Source organism: Pangasianodon hypophthalmus, chromosome 11, assembly GCF_027358585.1.
Source record: "Pangasianodon hypophthalmus isolate fPanHyp1 chromosome 11, fPanHyp1.pri, whole genome shotgun sequence".
Taxonomy (NCBI): Eukaryota; Metazoa; Chordata; class Actinopteri; order Siluriformes; family Pangasiidae; genus Pangasianodon; species Pangasianodon hypophthalmus.
Window position 1 is genome coordinate 7552074 of NC_069720.1, and position 19562 is coordinate 7571635.

Sequence of the window (19562 nt, forward strand, 5' to 3'; positions counted from 1 at the left end):
CAAGAACTGGATTCATTTTATTATTAATTCATTTTCTCAAGCATGATTTGATTATTTTTGACTAACAAAAGCAAGAAAGATATCTCAAAGTGGTAGGGAGGATAACATAAGGCTACTTGATACTACAATTAAGTTAATATCAGGTGTTCATTCAACTTTAGTACGTGATTTATCCTGGTCTGGGTTGAGATGGATAAACCATGAACACTGGGCGTGAACCGGGAATACACCCTGGATGGAATGCCAGTCCATCACAGGGCACCATGCACACACACAATCATGCACTCAGTCATACCTAGGGGCAATTTAGAGTCCACCTATCAGCATGTTTTTTAGGAGGAAACCAGAGAGCCAGAAGGAAATTCATGCGGACAAGAGGAGAACATGCGCACAAACTCTTAGGATTGAACTCTGTACCCTGAACATGAGTTCCTCTCAGTTTTTAAACTATTTTATCTCAGTCTTGTCTAACTATTATTCTGAAACTAATTTAAAATTATCTTAATTTGACACCCCAACAAATCTCAAAAATGTTATTAATGTTTCATAACAGATTTATTTTATTTTTAGGGGTGTTTTTTTTTCAGCTTTTTTCTCTCTTCTAGCTCTATTCACTGGTCCTTCTTGTCTTTCTTCACTGCACTCTGCTTAGCACAGCAAAGTCAAGTCCTTGTATATAATACCGTTTAAATTTCTAAACCATACAGGGTCTTCTAGTGGAACCAAAAGCTCTCTGTTTTGTAGGAAGGCAATCACAGGAACTGCTGGGAGAACAGTCCTTGATAGTAGACTAGATTTTGCACTGTACATCACCGAAGATCTGTGAAGCTAGTGAATACTTCAGGATTAAACTTTCACCTTTTAAATCTAGATCCTATGAATATGCTAATATGAATATGAATATGAATACTGCACGGCCTGTATATGCATATGGTTTTATGATGCAATAATAATTTGTCATATTGTCAGATTTTCAGCTCCATTTTTTTTTAAATGTTGCTCACTCTAATTAATTCCCCGTCCTACTTTTTATCGGCCAGTTGTGAAGTCAAACTTTGTAACAAACACACATATAGCACAGAGCTGTTTACCAGACACCCTACCATGGCATGCTCTGCCATCTCCCGTGAAGCCGGGCAGACAGGAGCAGATGTACGTTGATCCACCGGTGTAGCTGCAGCGGGCGCGTTCAGCTATATCACAGTTGTGTGTCCCCCTCTGACAGTGATTGATGTCATGGTGCACTTCTACAAAGGAAAAAACACAGACACACTCTTGAGACAGGAATGAACAAGCTACTTCCTGTCTAGCTTCTTTAAACAGCGGTCAACTTTCCTGTAGTTGTTTGCAAAATGACAAAACATGCACGCACACACACAGAGTGACGCAAAATATCTGCTGTACTTACGGACACAGGTGCGGCCATCGGGGCCGAACTGGAAGCCGTCCATACACTCGCAGCGGAAAGTCCCGGGATGATTATTGCAGATGGCGTAAGCGCCACAGATCTGTGGGGTCTCCGCACATTCATCAATATCTAAGAGATGAGGAAGATTAACGTTAACTATTTTAACTGGAGAACGTTCAGCTATTTTAACTCACCCATGTAAACACAATACATTCCCACAGTAAAGCTCCCAAAGGATTTGTATAACACGGGAAACGTACAATCCTAAAAACAAAGTATAATCCTAAACCTCGTTCAACCCCCTAAAGCTCCAGTTTATCATTCAGATATGTATCATAAAGCATATTATTCATGAACTACTATGAATTCTAAAGTAACTACACTTTAAGCAATATGCAGGACATGTAGTTAGAAGATGGTGAAAATCGGTTACCGCACCAGTTTAATAAACAATATTCTGCAATTTTAGTTCTGCTAATCTCGGAGATTTAAATAAATATGAAGGCTGAAATAACAGAAGTCCTGTTTTTCTAGCCATCAATTTGTTTTTGCCACAGTTAGCTTGAAAGGCAATCATGAAGAACACAAGGGAAAAAGAGGGGGAGAAAAGTTAAAATGGCAAAAACACATGCTATGATAAAGAGCAGCTTTTCACATTAATGTTCCAACAACCTCCTTCACCCTGGAGTCAGGTAAACACCAAGCACGGGGTCTGTAATGTCCACAAGAACTGAACTGAACTTCATTCATGAAAATCCTATTAGTTCAGAAAAATGCTTATATCCTTATGAGAGCTTCTGATCTAAATCAGCTGCACTTGTCAAGTACTTGGGACTTGCAATTATGAACATACGCACAAGAAACTTAGCATAACCAAAACTTTTGTAACTTTGGCTGCAAAAAAGTGTAAATATCACAAATAAAACTTTTTAGCACTCGGCTGAGGTGGCAAAGTCTTTAGATAATAATGAGATAATGTGATAGAAAAAGGTTTTCTGAATAATGGATGATATAAATCATGTTTCAATGCTATATCTAGATATATCTAAACAGAGACATACTGTAGCATCAATGGCATGTAAGATATATTTCTATGGATGGATAATGGTACCAATAGATTTGGCACCAATCTGGACAAACAAAGAAACTACTAAAAGCATCATCAAATATCACTGCGACCCTGATCTGGGATAAAGCAGTTACTGAAAAAGAATGAATGAGCCACAAATGTCAAATATTTCTATTTTGATGCTAGTTTTTTCCCCCAATATCAGATGGCAAAATCAGCTGTGCACTCTGTACATTGTAGTCTTTTTGCCTTCATCACTTTTACCTCATGTTTAGGCTTTTTGCATGACCGTAGCTGCTGAAAATTCAGCTTCAGATGCCGACTTCTCAGAAATTCCTTTTGAAATTTGCTATACGTTTGAATGGAAACCCATTTAGTCTATAGTGCTATAGTGAGTCTTGTTGTTACAAAGAGGTTGTTCTCATTTCATCAGAATGCTTGATTTTTAAAAAAGTAGTTGCGGAGAATTTCACCCAGACAGTTTCTCTCAGTTGGTCATAAACATACAAGTGCTTTAAGTGCTCAAATTATTAAAAAAAACTCTTACAAAGCTTACATGTAAAGTATAACACAAACCCATTAGTTCTGTCCAGAATGTGGAGTTTATAACGTCTTATTTACTAATTACAGTAATTTGAAAGAATGCCAGAAAGCTTGGTGGTTATACGTCAAATGGTTATGAGGCTCACCGTAGCATGTGCGTCCGTCGCCTGTGAAGCCTGAAGCACACTGGCATGTGAACTGGTTTCCCTCACCAGGGTGGCAGACTGCATTGGTGTCGCATCCATGTCTCCCAGTGTAACACGGGTTCTGCTGTGGGGTTCCACCTGAAAATAATAATGAATAATGATTGTTTGATCGTTAATGATCATTAATAATGATCGAAATAATGATCGTTTCAAGCCAATCTGAACCTCAAAATCAGTGCCGTCTCCTACATGACATGATGAATTTACCAATATGCCATCTTAGAAAACAGTAATGTGGTTAATTCTACAACATTTCACTCATCTTGTTTCAATCCTCATTTATTCCACATCATGGAAATATTATAGAACTTTCAATATGGTAAAATTACCATGTTAAAGGAAAACTCCACCCCACATTAATTATGTTTATACTGAAATGTAAGTGATGTGTTTAGTGATTCTGGAACTAATTTGTCTGTTGGTGCTATATTTCTCTTATTCCTGTGAGAGGTTGGCGGTCGTCTGCTGCTCAGATGTCACAGGGGGACATCATTAGTGTGCGGTTATAATGGAGAGGAAAAACTTCAACAATCTCAAATGGTCAAAGCAAGAGCTTCTTTTCTCACTTACCATTTATCAGCTATGTCATAGTAATGAGAAATTCAGTGTAGAAATAGTGGAGACAGCAAAATCTGGACTCAAAGTTCCAGAATGCAATGCAATGCTCAGTTCGGCTAGTTAGCAATCTAAAAGATGACAAGCATGATGGCGGTGATGGAGAAAATTGAAGCTTTGGAAGCTGATAAGTATGAGCAAGTATTCAAATGGCTTTATGGGTAATGTAGGAAAGTGAAAATGGATCAGCATTGGATGAAAATGGATGAAAGAACCTGAAACTCAAGAAGACTTGGATGCCACTGAAGATCACCAAGATTATAAAGATTAATACGCAAGGTGGATTTTTCCTTCAATTTTAAGAGATAAATCAAGTTTTAGTCTTTTTAAGTGTCTAAAATAGTTTAAAAAATGCAGCAATTTTAGTCAACTAAAACAGAACTTATGTAATCAGTGAAAACTTAACATTTTACCCTGTATTTCAAATTTTCCCAAATAGTTTTTTTTTTAAGTTTCCAAAGAGCAAATGCATTAGTTTTCTATGCTTTACAAATGCACACTGCCATCAGAGGCTTCTCAGCAGTGAAATAAAAGCCTTTCCTTCAGGGGTGCATTTAATAAAGTTACTCTAATAAGCACATTTACTAGGTTATATAATCTTAATAAAGGTAAATAAATGGAGCCACTTGAGTGACTTTAGGCTGTCATCAGTTATACTAGCTCTAGCTAGCATTATATTAGCTTAATAATAAGCAGAAGGTTTTCCTTAAAGATTACAGCTCGATTTCTTAATTTTCATTGTTTTTCACTACAGTAGTAGAACCAGGATTTAAAAATCCCGTTTCTCATTTCTAGCCTACTGGCGAACCTCTCACCACTACCTGACCTCTGAAATTATACATTTAGAAGGTCTGAAGTTCAGTAAGTGTTAGGTAGATGATTGTATCAGATAGACCCCGTTCCCTGGATGAGCTGATTTCACAGTCCTCAAATTACTTCTAAAGCCAACCCTGAACTTTTTTTTGTAAAATAGCAGATAATCAGAAATGATCAGAATAAGAGATAATAGAGCTTAAGATCATGTTTCTGTTACATTTTTCTCAAGATTTGCTGAAGTTGCTCTTTAATTCTTACTTCTTACAGTGTCAATGTGAGCAAATTGGAAGTCAATCTCCTTGTTCTTATCATTACATCCTCCTTAAGATCAGCTCTGATTCTGAATGCTTAAACGTATATTATTCCTTCTGTATTTATGAATATTTTACCCACCTCAGCATTACCCACTCAATGACTCAAAAACTGAACCACTTATTGACATTCATCTTGTTGAAACACCATTTTCGCTCTAAAGTCTTGCTCACATCCGAGCCTCAAACGAATCCTGCTGTTTAAACATCATCAGGCGAGCAGACACCCCAGTGCTGAGAGCAGACATGTCGCTGGGCTGAGAGACAGCTGCTCATTAGCGTTTGAAGTGAGAGCTCAGCCTGACAGGAAGCACACCACAGATGTTAGTCCTCTCTAGCTGTAAACTCCAGCTGAGCCAGGCTTGCTTACATAACCTGCCCCCACACCCAGAAACTTACCCCTGTAGCCTCTTGAGCTCACCCTCCTAGCATGTGATGGCACACACACACACACACACACACACACACACATATACACACACATACACATGAGCACAAATGCAAATACAGATGCACTCACGGACCCAGATGTACATGTATCTAACATATGTCTGTAGTAAATAAAAGTAAATTGAAGCAAAAATAAAAAAAAAAAGCCTAGTCTTTTTCCAATCTTCAAATATCTGTGCCCACTGTTGCCTCAGATTCCTCTTCTTGGCTGAGAGGAGTGGAACCTGATGTGCTCTTCTACCATTGTAATTTATCAACAAAGTTCTACATGTTCACTCTGAGATGCTTTTCTGCTCACGACGGTTGTAAAGAGTGATTATTAGTGTTAATGTCGACTTCCTGTCAGCTTGACTCAGTTTGGCCATTCTCCTGTAACCTCGCTCAACAACAAGGCATTCTGTCATGTTACCAAGCCACTGCAAAGCCCTAATCCCTCTGCTCCTAGGACTTTCCTGTGTCGGAAAACCTAAAGTTACAGTTTTACCTCTGACTGTTACAACGCACTGGCACTAGAGACAAGCAGTCTAAAATGCTAAATGCTAAATAAACATCTCCTCACAGAAGAGTTCACCATATCAATGATTACGTACATTCTTTAAAATTCTATTTAGCTGGAGCGCTTACCATACAAGCATCTGCGTAATTTGTTACTATAAAAACAGTAGTGTATTAGAATTATCAAAATAAACCTTACAGCTGATACAGCTGTGCGGTTACAAAAAAACGAATCAACACCTTTTGACGTATTAGAATCGAAAACAACAGCATTATGGTATAAATGCATACAATATATATTATTTTAACACAGCCAAAGTGGCTTAATGAAGATCGTGTTAAGTTCGAACCCTGTTAACAATAAATGGTATAAGATGGAGTGAACCACACTCCAAAACACTCCTCAGGACTAACAATGTTCAAACACATGACTGTTTTTCCTAGACAGGAAAACAGTTAGAATTCTTCAATCCTTTAGAATATGACGATATAGCTACTTACTGATGGGGCCGACCTTGTTGCTCATGGCATAGCGGATGAGCTGGTTGGCAGAGTCGTACATGACGAACACCTGGTCCACGCTGAGCTGCTGGCTGGGTGGCATGGAGTGAACAGAATCAGCATGCGGGCAGCTTTGGAACGTGATCCTCTGCCTCCATAGGTAGTTCAGAGTCTTGACAGGACCATCAGGGGGGCTTACTGTGTATTCCCGCGTGGAGGAGGATGTTATAACTGAGGTGGGAAAAGAGCAAGAAAGAGAGGATACAAATGCTTTACTTCTTGCATGCTTGATATTACTGCTGCTACAGTGAGACGGTCACGGCACAGCCTCTAAAAGTCCAACTCACAGTTGCTAGCGTATTGGTAGATCTCGACGTAGGGGTCTATTTGGACACTGGCACCAGGTGAGACTTCTGGGATTCTTCCGTCCAGCCGAGTGCTCACCACTAGGTGGTTGTGCTCGTCGATTCCTTTGAACTCCTGGTTGATGGAGAGTTTCTCTCCACCTGGCTGAAAGGTCACCTCGGCCTGACGAGTGAAAACCCCTCCTGTGGGCAGAGGAACAGAGGGACGAAGGAGTGATGCCAGAATATCTGAGATGGTATAACTTAAGGCATGACTACAGACATGTGCTTTCACTTTAAAGAATTCAGGTTTTGAGAGATGAGGAGTCAGCTGGAAGCGTTTTGAAAGCTTTGTGCTTAGGAATAGAGAATGAAATGAACTCACAGGCCCCTTTATCTGGGATATAAACAGCATTGAGGAACCAAAAGAATCTGAGGCACTGCCAGTCAATCTTTTCTGCCATTTTAAGATGAAGTCTGTTTTGATCAGAATCCATTTTGCATAGCTATGCTGTTGAATCTTGGCAAACTGATAAGTATAAACCTTTATCATCTGAGTAGAACTGAAAACTTACATTATGTTTGTGAATTACATGTCTGAGGGGATGGATATAAATGACACAAAACAAAACAAAAAAAGTGGTGGGCTTAACACAGAACCTTGTGGGGCATCAGACTGTCCATTAACGCTGACCAACTGGTCCCAGTCTGTTCAAGACAATCTATTAAAACAGTATAACGTGAAAGGTTGAACTCAACACCAACAGTACCAAACCAGAAAAAAAGAAATCACAGCTCCAAATCAATGCTCCTGATACTAAGTAAGCATGTTTGCCTGTAACCATGACAACAAGCATCACTAGCAGTTTAAGCTAGGTGATATTATAAGCTATATTTATGTTACGCCATCACCTTAGCTTCATAAAAACGCTTTTAAATGACTGACATGGATTTTTAAACATGTAAGGAAAATGAGGCAACAGACATAATGCTAGAAGATCCTGACAGACATTAGCAACAATTATATAATGATAGGAGGACTATACATTTATCCAAATAAAAGAAAATGTTATTATCATACATACAGCATAAGTAAAGTACTTGTAATTAAAAACATATTCTTAGAAATACATTTTGATTCATCATTTGAATCATTTTTACATGAGCATTAACTTCATGGTTTAGTTTTGTCTTTAGAAATAAATTTCAATCATAAGCTTTAATCAAAATGTCTTAAAGAGAATTCAATCTAGTCTGCTCAAACTTTGGACTAGTCGTCTACATAGACTTATTTACATCTTATGATATTCTCTTACCAATTACGCTGAAGCCATTCTCATATCCCGGCTGCTCCAGGGCAAAGGCCCAGCCAATGACCCCTCCGAGTGAGGCGAGAGGCTGCAGGGAGTGGCCGACGCTGGCTGGGATGCTGCTAATGGCTACATAAGCTCGTCCGTCGTTCACTACTACATACGAGTGCAAGTCGTTGTTAGAGAACTCGACCGGGGAACTTGCGCTGCCGACGTAGATTCTGCCATTAACTTTCCCATTCATCCTCTGCGGTATGCCTATAGAGCGAGCAACAAAGTTCAGTCAATGCGGCTCAAATATATCTGATGGAAATGAGTAAACTGAGATGAGCGTACCCTCAGCGACACATTCCTTCCCGTTGCCATAAAAGCCAGGCTTACAATGGCAGCAGTAACCTGTGTCGTAATCTCGGCAATCTGCGAAACTAGAGCACTTGTGCCTGTTGTTGGCGCACTTCTCATAATAAGAAAACACTGCAAAAGAAGAAAGACCAACAATTTTTTGAAATTTAAAACAGAAAATGTAAAAGACTGTCTATTAGAATTGTGCAATTTAAGTGAGTATATTAATATATTCAGTATACAGTAGTATTGTTAGCATTTAGCAGCTTTTGCCATTATATACAGTTAGTATCTTACCATTAACATTTATGTCTTCGTCCTGTCCGTCCAAAATCACCACCTGTGGGTTGACCGGCCTGGGTCCCCGAGGTAACGGGTAGATTTCATGAGGGTTGTTACCCTGGGGAGGTTGGTGGTTGTATGTCAAATAAGACTGATCTTGGATCACAGGCTTGACTTCCAGGAGTGTTTCTGGTAACGTTGGCTCTGGTGGGATGGTTTCTGGTGTGCTTAATTCTGGTAGGGTTGTTTCTGCTTCATAAGGTGGATCCTCTGTGAACTCACCCATTCCAGAGTATCTTGGCTCTGGATTTTCAGTGGCTTCCTGAGGAAACACATTCTCCACTACGGTGGTGACATGGCCAGGTATAATATCAGTGAAAAAGGTGGAGGAGCCAATCTTGTAAACCCACACACCACGTGTGCCAGAATTTGTTAGTCTGAGGAGGAGAATAAGAGTAAACTCATGTATTTCATGTATCTCATGTTCAGTCTTGTTTTACCTCAGAATCGCAAAACGTCTCAGGATTAACACTTACTCTGTGAGTTCTCTGGTGTTAGTGTTCTGGACATTAGTGGGGATGCGATAATAAGGGCCTTGTGTAGTCCAGACCCAGCCCTGAATCTGACCCTGGCTGAATCCAGCCTCAATGGCCCGACTCTCATCCCCTACAGGAGCGGAGAAGTAATGCATTTCATCTTTTGGGTAGAGCAGGATGGCATAGGTGGTCAATTCTGTAGATGCTAAGACAAGCTGGAAAGTGTTTCTCTGCAAAAATAGAAATAAAAAGGATTATTTTTTCAAATACAGAAACAATATATAAACATATAAAAATTAATTGCATGGCATGAATAAAGGAAGCCAGGTAGCCTAATGGATTCTTCTAAAGCTGATAAAAAGAAACTGATAAAAACCTATATTTAAAAAAAGTGTTCAAGCATCCTTGATTCATTGTAAAGTGACTTGCTTTTTTATGAGATCCGTCTCCTCTTTCCAGAGCTCCCTGAGCTGCCACATTCTCCCAGGTCACAACGAAGGCATGAGTCGGCTCAAGCTTGCTCTCGTCCGGATAAGCCTGGCTGATCTGCTCGCCAATCCTCTGCAACAATTCTGGGCTGGTGTCCTGCCTAAAGTAGACTTTTCCAACTCCGTCGCTGGTGTCCAGGTCCCCAAGGAAAGCTGCGATAATGCCAAAGGTAGCGGGCATCTTACCCAAATACTCTGACTGAGCTGGAGGGTTAGCCACGGAGACAAAGCCATTGGTGTTGACCTGCCAAGGAAAGATAATACCTGAATCAGCCAAAGCCATAGCTTTAGAATGAGACAAATCTATTAAAGATAAGACAGAGACAGAGGTCAAACACACCCATTTGGTTATATGTATACTTGACACAATGTGGGGACTGAGAGTGGGCTTCCTTATGTTCAAAAGTGTGTGAATCTGTCATTCTCTTCTTTATTCCAATGTAAGCATTATCCAGATTTCTTTCCTCTGGGTCACTGACATATGCTAGACAGTTATTTCACTCGTATACCACAGCAATAAGAAATTCTTGAATCTGATTGATCATCAGACCTGATAGCAGCTCTGGCTTTAATTCAAAACACGCCGTTTGGTAATTAATTAAAAATTGTGAATGTTGGAAACTTACTGTGGTATAAGGAGAATTATCACAGGCTCTTAATGGAAAACTTTGAGGTAGTAACGTCCCTTTACTTCACGTCAAGCTGCATCACACCATTGTGTCCTTCATTATTTTCTTATAACAGTGTTTTATTCCTGACTTAACACATAGTAGCTATTATTTGTTTATAAAACTGAAACCTGGCAATTTCCATATCACCAGAGCAAGGGGTCAAAAATCATAAATGCTACAGAATACACTGTAGACGTTGGCACCACTGTATGCAGCAGAAAATGTCAAAATTTCACCATGTGAATGGTTTTCTCACACAATTAACTATAACAAATACTGTTCAGTAACTGCAGTGAAACTAATAAAAGAGTCACTGTAGTTACAAGAGAGATTAATTACAACAACATTTATAGTGCAAAAGTCTTAGGCATCCTATTTTTTTTAGTAGAAACTTTGTTATAGACTTTTATTTTATGACTTCTACATTATTGATTCAGTACAAAAACCTTTTAGATTTCCAAACATTAGTTTTCCAGCACAAAATTAAATCTTATAGAAAAATGTTTGTATGTCAGTAAAGAAAGCAGCATATTACATAAGAGACACTTCTCAAACAGAAAACATAATGAAGGCTGCTGGGTTTTGCTGCAAAAATAAGAAGCAAGTGTGACAGTCAAAGTCTCCAGAAGAACAGTGGCTGGTTCTGCAAGATGCTCAGTAACACTTACAGCTCATTTCCTTATAAAACTGCACAAATTGTACCTGAGACTACTATTTTTTTTTTTAAAAAAGCGAAGGATCGTCACACCAAATATCGACTTTGTTTCATTAATTACTGTTTACTGCTCTTTATAGTATTTTTTTTTAAATGTAGAAACATTTAGTTTCATTATTATTGCTCTACAGCATTTCTTTGCACTGCAGAACTCAAGCAGAAGCTGTAATCTTGTCGAAGTTGCAGTTAGATTATTTAAAACTAAAGTACAGAAACACAGTTGCGTGAATCCAAAACTCAGCATTACATCTAAAGGAGGCCAGTTCATTGGGATGTAAGCAACAACTGACATTAAATTAAATTCTGCTGGATTTTTTTGGGAAAATAAAGCACTGTCTCATCATGTGATGGGGAATGCTAATGACTCTGGACTTTAAGGATAGCATGAACATTTGCCTGTATTAAGATAAACACCCATGATGAACAGCTTCCCCAAAAAAAAAGGAAAAAAAAAACCAACAAATGTTTATCTGATGCCATAAAACAGTCACAGTTGCCTGTGATCTTAGTGAAAACAAGTACTACAGGCCTTATAGGGTGTTTTACAATGTTCCTGTTTACCTTACAGCCTGTGTGAGCTGTGTACATTGTGTACATATGTTGAGCACCGCAGGAAACTCTGTTAAACTCTGGCAATTTAGTTCATTATTGCAGTTCATAGTACAAACATCATAAAAGAGATGAGATGTTTGTTCATTTAATACATCCTCAGGGATCCAGTGACTGCAATGCTCATTTATAAGTGCATGCATAAAATGATGAAAAAAAAAAACACAGCTTTGAAAACACAGTACTATTGAATCCTCAAATCTGATTGGTCAGTAGTTTTTTTTTTTTTTAAATAACAGCATCTCTCACAGTATTTCAGGCTAATACAAATGGAATAAAAATATGCTGTTATTTACCAAAGAAAAATATATATCCATTGATATGTTGACATTTTCTGTAAGAAGTTGTTCATTTAACTTTTATGGAAGGAGTCTCCAGTGTCAGAGTTTTGGAACAGTAAGTTCTCAAAAGTCTCGAAAGATAAAGTCTTTAGGATGCAGTACAGTGTGTTTTATCATTACTTGGTAAAAATCTGCATGTCTTACAGTACTTCAGGAGTGACGGTTTATAGCTGCTATAACACAAGTGATTACAGGAACTAACTTCTTTCCTTTCACAATATTAATTGTAACTATAAATGAATACTATGTAACATTCGTCAACGAAAAAAAAAAATAATTGGCAAATTGTGTGTGTAGTATAAGAGGAATAAAACACTTCACAGAAACAGTGAGGAGATTTTCACAATACAGTGTCCATAAAAAAAAATAAAAATAAATCCAACCTTCGGGCTACTGATTGATAATCACAAATATAATGTGCAAAAACTTCAAATTCAGCACATAGTATTCATTCCTGCTGCTCCAGTAATCTGAAGGCTCTGAAGTGATCCTGATTATAGACTGAAGGGCTAATAAACCTTGGCGTGTCAGAGGTCTGCTGTCTTCGGGAGGTCTTTCATGTCAATGACATGCCTGAACGACAATAGCAGCTGATGAAAGACGAGCACATTTGACTTAAGAGACATCTCCAGAGTGGATCTGGGTCACTTGGAAAATAAAATATGTTGAGGAAGCCATGTTTTGTGCAAACTTAGTGAACCAAATGACAAGACAGACTCCCATTAAAGGCTTAACACACTTTTAAACGGAAAGAAGCGGGAAATATCCTGCTCGGATCAGTTTTGTGAAGCAGAACTAATCTGAAGCATGTTGGTCCTCGCTGAGCTATAAGCATGAAAAGGAAAAATATGTAAGGAATTTAAAAGGCTTTATTTATTATGGAGCAGAAAAGCCTAGCGTCAGCCTCAGTGTCTTAGAGTTCCTCTGACATTCCACTAACTCAACTGCATGTCATACACATTATTCATACATTTCATACACATTATTATTATTATTATTATTATTATTTTATTGTTAAGTCTTACTATTTAAATGTTTTCTGTTTTCATGTAAGATATGTATGTATGCATGTATGTATGTACCAAGGAGCACCTTAAAAAACCACAACAAATTCCTTGTGTATCTGCGCACACACTTGGCGAATAAAGCTAATTCTGATTCTGATGTAAGTAACACATTGTGTCACATGTCGTACAAGGCATTATCCCATCATCCCATCATTCCATCACAAGGCACGGCCCATCATGTTTTATCTACATAGACACTCAGAACGCAATCCTTAACAGAGTGAATGTTTAGCTCTGTCGTTACCCTCCCAATGAGAGGAATTCAACCCTGAGCCGCCTAATCAAACCCCCACCCCTCTCTGCCCTGTGGGGGAGGTGGACCCATGAACCTGCAGGCCGATATCAAAAGCCAGCTGAAGGGGTCGGGTGCACAGGAACTGGCTAAAGCAACATGACCTCAACCTGAGCAAGCAGAGAACAGCGTTGAGAAAAGAAGGGAGAGGTTTTGTGCTGAGGGAGCACGGCTGTGTGAACTGCCGGGGGAAATGAACCCAAGTCAACAAACCACTAACACACAGCAAACTCAAAACCCACTGCTTAATCCTCAATAAACACATCCCATTGACATGTACACTGCCCAGTGCTATGTGTAATCACTATGGCAAATGAATTTAAGTTCCAAACTCATGCAGGTTACATGGAGGTAAGCCTCTTATATAAGGGATTGATTGGACACCTCAACATGGCCTCAACAATGCAAACACTCTTTGATGAAAGTAAGCACCCCTCAGATGAACAGGAAGAAGTACTCACAGCAAAATAAACACTGCCTTAAAGAGGGGCGGAAGAGCATAGTGCCGCCTTCCTGCCAACAACTAAAGCACTTGAGGTCCGACACAGAAACAATCTAAAATCTTTGTTCCAATTACTCAGAAGGTCACGACCAGAGTCTCTTCAACTTAATGTATATGCAAAATATATCACACGGCAGCTTTTACATAATATAAAAATTAAATGAAACATATAAAATTAAAAGACAAAAGGATACAAGCACAATAAAAGGAAGTAAAATCTATGAAAATTTAAAACGCATGAAATATAATAAAACTAATAAATCAAACCAAGAACAATATTCCTTATAGGATACAGGCTCCTAAGGGCTACAATGGAAAAATGTTTGCTCTTTCATTCACAAGATCACGAGTTTGAACACTGCCGCAGTACGGTGGCACCGTAAGTGGAAAAGAAATAAAAATTTAAAAAAAAAATAGGAAATCAGAAAATGCAACAATAAGCCCAAAAACAAAACAACAAAATCAGAAAACACAACAGCAAATTTGGAAACACAACAACATCACCTAAAACAAAACAACAAATTCAAAAACACAACAGCAAAACCAAAAACTTCAGGTGAGAATGATGCCATTACTCTGTCTAGCCAATCACAGGCATCTGTGAGCTCATGTATGAGGAAGAGGGCAGTTTGCGCTCTTTTCCGACTGCATTCGGCTGCTCTGTGACGTTGAATACTCAGTGTCTTTTGTGGTTTCACATGGCTTGGAGGAAGTATGTGCTATATTGAAAAAAAAAAAGCTGGTTGAATTTAATTAATTCAAATGTGTACATTGTTTCCACGTGATTGAACCCAATTTATCTCTGTACATCCAACATGATTTGATCATACATTTTCAAAGCCCTGAATAAAATCGAACTTCTTTCTCACACCTGAACTGAGGACTGAACCCAGGTCACTGGTAGTATTCTGCAACAGCCAGATTACTAGCACTATTCTACCAGACATTTTATTTGCGTTCATTTAATAATGTAGTTATAGTTCCCATCAGTGCCAACATCCTCACCAGATTTCATAATGTATTTGGTTTACGGTAATACAACGTCAATTGAGCACGCTCACTATACATAATTTACTCTAGTAATTAGACACTTGTTTAAGTTAAGTTTAGTATAAGCTATTAAATCACATTTTGATGAGAAACATTTTAGTTTTTTTTTTATAATGTAAACTATACATCATATGTTCTCTTAAATCTGACCGACCGCATATTCTACCTTTTTTTCAGTGTAGGATTCACCCTCCCTGCTTTGTAGCTGTGGTATAATGGGGCAGATCTAGCCAGTGGGTGGGAACTAGCAAAGCCCAAATCCAGAGAAAATGGGGCAAAAATTACAACATACATAGTTATATTACAGTTAAAATCTGTAACACAACATGATAATGTTTAAGGCTGATTTTATCCCCCTTAGGCTGGGCGTCCAACAGGAACTATCTGTTGCTACAAATGATCTGGACGGCTGAGATATAAACAATAAACTACTATAATCAAGTCAATCTTTATCCTTCTAATCTTGCTTCATGTTAATTGTAGGCCTTTTCTGAGTATTATGAAACATTTGATTTTTATGAATGAAAACGTACAATAGTCTTGGTCAGTAATCTACTTGAATAACTGATAGCCGGGGAAAAAAAAAAAATCTGTTACTGTTACATTTTGTAGTGCGCCGTATGCCCTACAGATAAGCCTTTATGCACATTTTGCACATTCTGAAGTTTTCTTGAGACTGTGAGTGACTTCTAAACCTCATTTACATCCCACATTCTTAACTCACAAAAACATTAACAGGATGCACTAACAATTTTTTTATAGGAAGGCTTACAAAACTTTGTGCAAGCGCTTAAACTGCTTGATCAGTTACTGATTATGCTGCACAATCCACCTCCTCTTGTGGAATAAGGACACAGAAATTTTGTATTTGCTCCCGAGGGGCGCAGTAATCTGTTTGAAGTTTGAATGTCTGAGCCAACGATGAAAAAACATCCAAGAGAGAATAACCAGTGCCGCTGTTTTAGTGAGAAAGGCTGGCTTTCCTCTCACCCGGACGCTAGCCAATCTGTGAGCTCATGTATACCAAAGAGGCGTCTGGTTTCACACGTCCCAGAGAAAGAACATTAGGCTTCGGCCTTGCATATTGGTGCAGGGGTTGGCAAATCAGTAGCACGCACACTTGCCACTTGGGACAAGCAGACTTTGTGTCCAGGATATTAGTTATTTATTCATAATTGACTGGGATACAAGAAGCTTCAACAACCAGAAAATAAATATGTATGTAGCAGAAATATGTATGTAGCTACATTTAGACTTTATGGAGGTGTGACACCTCGATGCTGTAACTACAGCGCACACTTCACATACCGAATCTCACTGCCTGTTGCAATACACATAAACAATTTTATAATAAATATATAAATAAGATCATTTTTTAATTAGAAATAAAGAAATAAATAAATCTCAAATATACTTAATGTGTGATGTGAAGACAGAACCTCATATCCAAAACACTGACCATCAACTTGCTGGCTTTTTGCTGAGCACGCAAATATAATGTGCTACATTAAAAACTGTGTCGGAAGACAATAATGATTGTATACTTGTTCATTTCCCTAAGTCTGTTAATGCAATTTATTAGCTAGCTAGCTAGCCTGCCATATGTTGTTACATTACATTACCTACTACTTTGTAGAGATGAAAAGCATTAGCTAGTTGGTTTTGACATGGGAATTGACCGCAGATGCACTTATGTAGCCTACTTACTGTGTTTGCAAATGAAATAAGAATTTAATTTTTGAGCTCTAATGGCAACCCCCATGACAAAATCTGATCCCAGATCAGCACCTTAAACCCTAAAACTCGTGATGAATCCAATATGGATCTTTTTGCTTCATATACAAAACTCACCACAGATTCTGCAATCGATTAACACTCCGTAAGACCACCATGTCGCCATGAGCATGGAATTCAGACCAACATCTGCAAACGTCAGGGCTTATGGAATACATTATTTACAGGGGTTGTGTCAACAAAGTGGGTGAAAAAGGCTAGACAGCAAGAACAAAGACTCAACAACCCGCTGAATCAGAGGATAGAAGAGATGTTCCGATAGCAAAGACGTTTACTCATCTGCAGAAGATAGAAGATGTTTAAGGTAAATGTTTCATGGCTTTACAAATAAAGTGTTTTACCTTTGGTTAGAGCTGGGTTTGGATTTGTTGATATGAAGGATTTCTAAATCCACTTAAAGATGATTAGCCCTTAAGTGTTACTCTCCGAGAGTCTAATCTAAAAGTAAGCAAAGGTGAAAGAGTCACGCTTAACTCCCAGCTGAGTTGATCTGATTCACACGATCAGGACTTCCACACAGGGGACCAACAATGGAGGCGGATGGGAGCTTGTCACAGGCTGTCTCTGTGTCTTTAGCCCAAACAATAGTAAGGTCACAGAGAGAAAGAGAGATAATTAAGAGTGTGGAGAGGGGTGGGTAATGTTCATGTATTCACTCAGGAGAAAACAGAAGAGTAGTTGAAGCATTGTGAAATGCTGGGGGAAAGGGATTGTTCAGATAAGAATCAAACAGCAGTCAATGAACGCACTGGAAGTACTAAAGCTGTCTTCATCAGGGCTTGTGTGAGACTAAAGACAAAAAACATTTTCTTTCAAATTATACATTATAAAAACAAAGTATTCCTTCAAATGTAAGTATGCAACCAAATAAAACATGAATTGGGATCATACCAGAGCCAATAAAATTAATATAAATATTGCGGTGAATTACGTTTACTTTGGTCGTTACTATAATATGATTGAGCTCAAAGTGTCTGAAAAGTAAATGATGCTTTAAAGGCTTTCTACGAGGTGGGTTGAACATTTGGAGTACACACAATGGACACAGGAAAAAGGAAGGCTAGGAAGAAAGCCATGTCCCATGAAATCCTCGGAATCCAGAACAAACAGCTTCAGTCATGTTGAAATTACTGCGCTGAGTAACGACTCTGACTATGGAAAGGATTGGCACTGAGAATAAATATTTAGACTCTTTTTGTTGCACTGTTTACATTTTCATAAGAGGGGAGAGAGACAGAGAGAGAGAGAGAGAGAGAGAGAGAGAGATAATTTCATGTTGCACAATAAACCAGTGGCGTGCAAGTACATCACTCCACAAAAGGCGAGAGATTACTGAGGCCTTATGATGCATGTAGTGGACGATATCTGATCCATGAACATCTGGAGCTGAGAACGCCTGAGAAAGAAGCGATCTGAAAGATCCTGTATGTGACCACAAAGCACATTCATTCCTTTGATCAATACACATGTGAAAGTATTTAAGAGCAGCAGATTCCTGTGTGGATATCACGGTTTAGCACCGAAAGCCAATAGTGCGCTCAGTGGTGTTTTCTTAATGGTGACACAACCGATCAGTTCATCAGGTCTGCAGGAGACCACGCATTCCCTAAAGCAGCAAATCTGTGGATAGATTCTGGATTTTTTTTGACCAGTGCAGAGATGTCTAAAGTCCTAATACAGACAAAAAGCGATTAAACATTCATAATAAGTATGTGTAGCAAATAAAGACTTGCTGCATGTCCTCAGATCCCCCAGCCATCTGATCGCTGAAGCATATGCTATAGTCTTTGTGTATACATGCGTGTGTGTGTCCGAGGCTTGGACCCAGGGGCCTCACAGGACCATAATCAGTCCGTGCCAATTCTGACCTGGTATGTTGGCTATTAGGCTTTGGAAACAGACTCTCTCTCTCTCTCTCTCTCTCTCTCTCTCTCTGGCACTGTTCAGATTTTCTACTTGGAATTATTGATGTATTAAGTGGTACTACGAGTAAAATATCGAAAAACAGCTCCTATGTGTACCCTATACCACCACATGAATCTTATTCCAGTTTGGAATAAATGATCAAAATGAACAACATGACCAGGTCAAAGTATGCAGAACATTTGTTTTGGCTCTTGTGTAAAGTTTTTCTCAAACGTCACATCGCCCCTCTAGTTCTAAACCATGGATATGTTCTGATTTACCAAGAAGTGCACACATCATGTTATTTACCTACCCCACTTGGTCTCGGTGTTGTTTTTTTTGTTTTTTTTCTCAAATCGAACATTTTACCTGCAGAACCAAGGTTTTTATAAAAAGATTTTATACCACATACACACTTCCCTAGCTTTATTAAAATTGCAGTTAGATTGAACCTAACTTTAATTATTGAGCTTGATAATTCTGTAAGAATTTAATTCCTGTAAGATTTTGTGGTGTGCTTGCACAATTTAAAACCTCTTTTCATTTGTTAGTAGTCACTTAATTAAGATTAATTATTATAACAATTAAATCAACCAATATACAGTAAGTGGTTACAATAGTAGTTTTTTTTTTTTTTTGGTTACAGTATTTTATATTATGCACTATTTTTCTTATTCTAATTTTATGGCTAATTGTATGTTTAATTTTCAATTTATAATTTTACATGTTATATATAATTCGTAAATATAAAAAAAAAATTTAAGTTTATTTAATAAATAATATATGAAAGTGAACTGATAGATGCATGAATATATATATATATATATATATATATATATATATATATATATATATATATATATATGTATATATAATTTAAATATTAAATGTATTATAAAT

The 19562-nt window shown here is 38.2% G+C and overlaps 1 protein-coding gene across 3 annotated transcripts in view; it reads right to left on the reverse strand.

The window, feature by feature from the left end:
• nid1a (nidogen 1a) overlaps nucleotides 1-19562 on the reverse strand; it is a 38079-nt gene that overhangs the window by 18144 nt on the left and 373 nt on the right. For all 3 annotated transcript variants that reach the window (XM_053238272.1, XM_053238271.1, XM_053238270.1), the window contains exons 2-11: nucleotides 9658-9960; nucleotides 9229-9458; nucleotides 8708-9129; nucleotides 8405-8542; nucleotides 8075-8326; nucleotides 6762-6962; nucleotides 6415-6645; nucleotides 3167-3304; nucleotides 1409-1537; nucleotides 1104-1247 (exon numbers count right to left, since the gene is read on the reverse strand). In XM_053238272.1, coding sequence (XP_053094247.1) covers nucleotides 1104-1247; nucleotides 1409-1537; nucleotides 3167-3304; nucleotides 6415-6645; nucleotides 6762-6962; nucleotides 8075-8326; nucleotides 8405-8542; nucleotides 8708-9129; nucleotides 9229-9458; nucleotides 9658-9960 — 2188 coding nt within the window. The remainder of the gene's footprint in view (nucleotides 1-1103; nucleotides 1248-1408; nucleotides 1538-3166; nucleotides 3305-6414; nucleotides 6646-6761; nucleotides 6963-8074; nucleotides 8327-8404; nucleotides 8543-8707; nucleotides 9130-9228; nucleotides 9459-9657; nucleotides 9961-19562) is intronic.